Here is a 6,030-nt window from a genome sequence, read left to right as displayed (position 1 = left end):
AAAATTTTAAAAAATTTTTTATTTTTTTTTTTTTTTTTTTTTTTTTTTTGTTTTTATATTTTAAATAAAATTCTTTTTAATTTATTTTTTTATTATTTAAAAAATTATTATTTTATTTCGATTTTTTTTTTTTTGTTAATTTTTAATTTTTTAAAGGTTAATATTCTCTTTTTTTTGTATTTATAATTTGTGGCTTAAAACAATTTTGATTATTTATATTTTTTTTTTATAATAGTTGTCTTATTCATAGTATATATAAAAATTTCCATTGTTTTTCCTCTTTTGTTGTCAATTTAGAAAATTTAATTCATGTTTTACCTTTTTTTTTTATATCATAAAATTGTATTTCACTTTTTTTTTTTTTTTTTTTTTTTTTTTTTTTTTATAATATTATTTTAATTTTATATGTTTAAATTGATTTGTATAAATATATTACTGATTTTTTTATTTTTAAAAAAATGTTTTAGTAAAAGAATGAAATGAAAATATATATTTAAGATATTGTTCAATATTTTTATTTTTTTTTCTAATAAATGTGTTATTTATTAAAATTGTTTATTAAAAAAAAATATTGAAAATAAAATAAAATCCATTTTATTTAATAACTAAAATTGCATGCTCAATATAATTATTATAATTTATATATATCTTTCAATTGAGTTAATCTCTTTTAAGGATTTATTAGTATATATAATACTAGTTAAAATTTAATTTAAAAAAAAAAAATTAAATATTATATAATATTTAATTTTTTTTTATTATTTAAATAATAAAATGAATGATACACACCTTTATTTGCAAAATTTTATTTGAAAAATGAAATATTTTAATCCATTTCAAAGTAAAATAGGATTCAATGAATTTTTCATATTCGATATATTCAATTATTAAAGGTACTTAAATAAAAATGCGTTAAATAAATAATAATATTCACGATACATTAATCCATATATATATATATATATATTTATTTATTTATGATATTTTGCATTTTACTTGAATTTTTAAGGAAATTAAAATGAGTATTAATAAATAAAATACATAAGAAACAAATTTTTATATTGTCTTATTTTAAATATAACAAAAAGCTTATAGTTTTTAAAAACAACCTTGTTCTATATAAGATTCAGCAACTTTTAAAAACCCAGCTATATTAGCACCTGTTTGTAAATCATATTTATTATTAGTATATTTTAAGGCATTTTCAGAAGATGATATAAATATATTTCTCATAATTTCTTTTAATTTTTCATCAACTGTTTCTCTTGTCCATTGAGAACATTGAGAATTTTGACTTATTTCAAGACCACTAATTGCAACTCCTCCTGCATTTGCGGCTTTTGCAGGGCATAAAATAATATTGTTCTTTTTAAAATAATCAATGGCTTCAATTGTTGATGGCATATTAGCACCTTCACCTACTAAAATACATCCATTTTTATGTAATGTTTTTGCGTCACTAAGGTCTATTTCATTTTCAGTTGCACAAGGGAAAGCCAGTGTGCATGGTATTCCCCATGGTTTTTCATTTGGAAAATATTTTGCTGTTGAAGAATGACCTAAATATTCTTTAATTCTTCCTTTTCTTTCTTCTTTTAATTCTATGAGAAATTTCAAATTTTCCTTATTAAATCCATTTGGTTCATATATATAACCATTACTATCACTTAAAGTTAAAACTTTGACATTTAATTGTAATAGTTTTTCTAAACAATATAAAGCTACGTTACCACTACCACTGATAACAGCTGTTTTATTACTTATAGGAACATTTAATGATTTTAAAACTTCTAGAACAAAATAAACTAAACCGTAACCCGTAGCCTCCACTCTTAAGTGTGATCCTCCCCATTTAACATTTTTTCCTGTTAATGTTCCATTAAAATTACCTACAATTTTTTTATATTGACCAAATAAATAACCAATTTCTTTTCCCCCTACACCAATATCTCCAGCAGGTACATCTGTATGAGGGCCAATATGTCTATATAATTCATTCATAAAACTTTGACAAAATTTTAAAATTTCACTATCTGATTTTCCTTTTGGATCAAAATCAGATCCACCTTTTCCTCCACCCATAGAAAGGCCTGTTAAAGAATTTTTAAATATTTGCTCGAAACCCAAAAATTTTACAATAGACAAATTTACTGATGGATGAAAACGTAATCCACCTTTGTAAGGTCCTAATAAGCTACTAAATTGTACACGAAAAGCACGATTTTTTCTTTGTATTCCATTGTCATCTAACCAACAAACTCGAAATTGTACTACTCTCTCAGGTTCTGCCAGCATTTCTATAATTGGCAAATACTTTGGTTCTTCTATAAATAGTGGCTTTAAAGAAAACAATATTTCATGAAATGCTTGTAAAAATTCTTTTTGGTTTGGATCTAACATTTTCACACGTTCATAAATATTGTTCATTTCTTCAACAATTAATGATTCATAATTTCCACTATTTTTATCTATTAATAGGAATCTTCCTGTTTTATCTCTTTTATGGTGCATTTTCGTTAAAATAAGGGTATATGAGTAAAAAATATATATTTAAAATTTTTGATCAGATAAAAGTTTAATAAACAGAAATTTCCACTTGTTAAAGGTTAGTTAAAAGAATAAAAATTTTAATATAAAATACAATATTTTAACTTATATATATGTATTTACTTAAATTAATTATAAACTGTTTAATAAAATTAATAAATAGATAATTTAAAAAATTAATTTTTTTATTTAACACATAAAGAATGTAAAAATTTTCAGAGCAACGTATTAAAAAAATTAAAATGTAACAAAAATAGAGTTTTTAATATTTAAGTTATTTATATCTATTAGAACAACTACTTATAAATGAAGAAAAATTAAAACTTAACTAAAATGTTTTATTTTTTATTTAAGAATATGTATTTTTTTTTTTTTTTAATTTTTATAAATACAAAAAAAAAAAAAAAAAATTTTTTTAATCAACTTGAAACATAATTTCTCGGATTATTTCAGTTTTGCTCATTAGCATAATATGCATGCAAATATTTCCTTTACTAAAATATATTAAACAATCCTTTATGGTAATTGAATTACATATAAATCTCTTATGTAATTTTTCTTGAAATTTTAATTTAATCTTTTTTTTTTTCTCTCTTTTTTATATTATTTTATATAAACTATTTAAAATACATAAACATTTATGCTATTCATACACCTTATCATTATTTTATTTTTTTTATTTTTGTATCTAATTATTCATAAGAAAAATTTTTTCTTAAGGTAAAATTAAGAGTGCATTGAAGGTAAGTTTAAACTAGTTAAAGAAAATTTAAGATTTAAAATTTCATTTAGCTTTAATCTCTTAGTTTATAACAAAATAAATATATTAATGAAAATTAAAAAAGTAAATTTTAAGTATTTCTAAAATATATTTTTTAAATCCATTACATAATTTTTGTTCTTTATTTTTTTTCATTTATATGAAATATATTAAAAGAGAAACTTTTATATTTAGGTAAAATAATTTAGCCTTTTTTCCCATAAGAAAAATGTATTTTTTCTTTTATAAATATAATTTAATTAATGAAAGCTTGTATATTTTCTTAATTAAAATCAAAAAAATATATATTTCCTTATGCTTTCCGAATTATTCTTAAAAAAAGAATGAATATAATAGTTCCTTTATTTTTTTTTCCATTTCTATTTCTCAAATAAATTTAAAATTAAACTTTTAATTATATAATTCTTTAAAAAAATCATTTTGATTCAAAAACAAAAAAAAAAAGAAAAAAAAATATAAAGTGTATATACAACTATTAATAATAATCTACATGTCCAATTATATTATTTTTACTGTTCTTTAAGTCATTAATTATTTTTTTTTTTTTTTTTTTTTTTAATGTTAAACTGATTCATTAAATAAAAGTATTATGGTTAAAGTTATTGAGACAAAAGAAAAAAATTTTTTTTTTAAATATTTAAGTTTTTATATGATCTTGAGAAATTAGTTGAAAACTAAATTTATAGATAAAATTTCAATGCAATAATATTTAATATACTAAGTTTTTTAAGTTATTTTATATAAAAAAAAAAAAAAAAATGAGCTCAAAAGTCTTTAATATAAATGATTTTAACAAAGATACTATCTTAATGAAAACGAAAAAATTAAAAAAATTATGCATTAATAAGGGTAATAAATTTTTTTATATTTTTTTACAACATAAAAATAATTTCAATTGTAAGTTGGATATAATATAATTTACGTTTTTTAGAGAATGTAAGTAGCTATCATATAAATGTGTTAATAGAAATATTAGAATATTTTTTTGAAAAATATGATGACTGTTTTTTATCATCTATTGTATGGGAAGTGGTTGATAAAATTAGTAATTTATAAATAATTTTTTAATTAAATATACTAATTTTATTTTCTCTTATTTTTTTTTTTCTTAATTTTTTTTATATATTTAAAAGTTATTACTCATTTAATTATGTAATATATTTAATTTTTTTTTTTTTTGTATTTTTGAAGTTATTTTGGAAAATACTATTGAGGAAAAAAAAAAAATTGACGTAGATTTAGATACATCAAAGAGATTATGTGAATTTATTTTTAGTAAACTAATTTATTATACAAATTATGAAAATGAAAACTTGGCTTATTTATTTAGTTTCAATTGTTTAAGAAGGCATTTATGTTCAATAATAAGTTCATTTTTAAATTTTAATAGTTCTAGCTTTAGGAGAAAAATTGAAACTTCATTTACAGAAGAATTGTAATATTAATCCATAGTTTATTAATAGACAAATAACTTATCATTGATATAACTTATAATAAGAAATTAATTTAAATATTCTCATATAATTTATTAGAAATAATAAAATAACACCTATATCTTTTTTTTTTTTTTAATTTTGTTAAATTTAATTAGAATAGATTTAATCAGACGAATATTTGAAAAAATAAAAATAGAAAATGATTTAGAGTTGAAAGTATCTTATACAGAGTTTTTATGGAGATCATTTAGGAGGGTAGATTTAAGCTCATTTAATATGGAGGATTTTCATATAAATAAAGAAACAATAGAGAAATTAAAAAATTTTAAAATTTTAAAATTCGATGAAGAATGTATAAATTGGTTGATGGAAGAAAATTTTATAGATAACAAATGTATCATTGAGAAAGGTTCATATATATAAGTTTCTTATCTTTTATTTTAATCCATTTAGTTTTTATTTATTATTTTTATTTATTTTTTTTTTTTATAAGGGTCATTTATGATAACTGCTAATAAAAATTATGTAACTAAAGATTTTATATGGTGTTATATAGGAAGATGTTCTATATTTATATACTATGTAATATTTAAGTAAAATACAAATAATTAAAATTTATATTAAATTGTGAAAACACAACTATTTTCAATTTTATCAAATTAGGATAATGAGGAAGAAAATGAAAAATACAAAATAGAAGTTCCTTATTATCATATAACATCAATATGTTTTAAAAATAAAAATTTGTTTACAATGGAATGTAAATCTATAGTTGATCAGACAAATATTTTTTGCCTCTGGTTATTATATATATATATTTTTAATTTTTATTTATTTTGTGACTTTATTATTATTTGATATATATATATATTTTTTTTTTTATAACTTTTTATAGGGGTGATGATATAAGAAGTTCAATTGACTATGAAATAATAAATAAGTTCACATTGTCTCTTGAAATTAAAAAAGTTTCAAAAGAAGTAAAAAAGGAGTTAAATAATCTATTAGATAAGTAAGAAAAAAAAAAAAAAAAAAAAAAAAAAAAAAGATAATAAAAAATTGATCTATGAGAAATACAGGTAAAATATATATATTTTTTTTTATAATATATGAAGAATAAATAAAAAATTAGAAACTAAAGAAAATAAAGATGAAAAGATATGTTCTCAAATCTATACTTATAATAGTGGGTACAAAAATGAAGATAAATATAAGATGACTATTACTGATGTAATATTAAAAAAAAAAAAAAAAAAAAAAAAAAAA

At 18.3% G+C, this 6,030-nt stretch overlaps 2 protein-coding genes across 2 annotated transcripts in view; one reads left to right on the top strand and one right to left on the bottom strand.

Moving 5' to 3' along the window:
- Positions 1–1,098: 1,098 nt before the first annotated feature.
- Positions 1,099–2,511, bottom strand: GDH1 (NADP-specific glutamate dehydrogenase, putative; the record flags this gene model as incomplete). The annotated part of the gene is made up of 1 exon (XM_028671884.1): positions 1,099–2,511. The coding sequence occupies one exon, from the start codon at positions 2,509–2,511 to the stop codon at positions 1,099–1,101; it is 1,413 nt and encodes a 470-aa protein (XP_028528492.1).
- A 1,575-nt stretch (positions 2,512–4,086) lies between these two features.
- The window catches only part of PGAL8A_00288000 (conserved Plasmodium protein, unknown function), a gene marked incomplete at both ends in the record, with an annotated part of 4,673 nt that continues 2,729 nt past the window's right edge, over positions 4,087–6,030 (top strand). The window contains 8 exons of the mRNA XM_028671883.1: positions 4,087–4,177; positions 4,260–4,373; positions 4,520–4,763; positions 4,920–5,173; positions 5,258–5,346; positions 5,428–5,564; positions 5,660–5,776; positions 5,880–5,994. Of these exons, the coding sequence (XP_028528491.1) occupies positions 4,087–4,177; positions 4,260–4,373; positions 4,520–4,763; positions 4,920–5,173; positions 5,258–5,346; positions 5,428–5,564; positions 5,660–5,776; positions 5,880–5,994 (1,161 nt within the window). The remainder of the gene's footprint in view (positions 4,178–4,259; positions 4,374–4,519; positions 4,764–4,919; positions 5,174–5,257; positions 5,347–5,427; positions 5,565–5,659; positions 5,777–5,879; positions 5,995–6,030) is intronic.

This window comes from Plasmodium gallinaceum, assembly GCF_900005855.1.
Source record: "Plasmodium gallinaceum strain 8A genome assembly, contig: PGAL8A_v1_87, whole genome shotgun sequence".
In the NCBI taxonomy this organism is placed as follows: domain Eukaryota; phylum Apicomplexa; class Aconoidasida; order Haemosporida; family Plasmodiidae; genus Plasmodium; species Plasmodium gallinaceum.
This window is presented reverse-complemented; position numbering and strand designations above follow the sequence as displayed.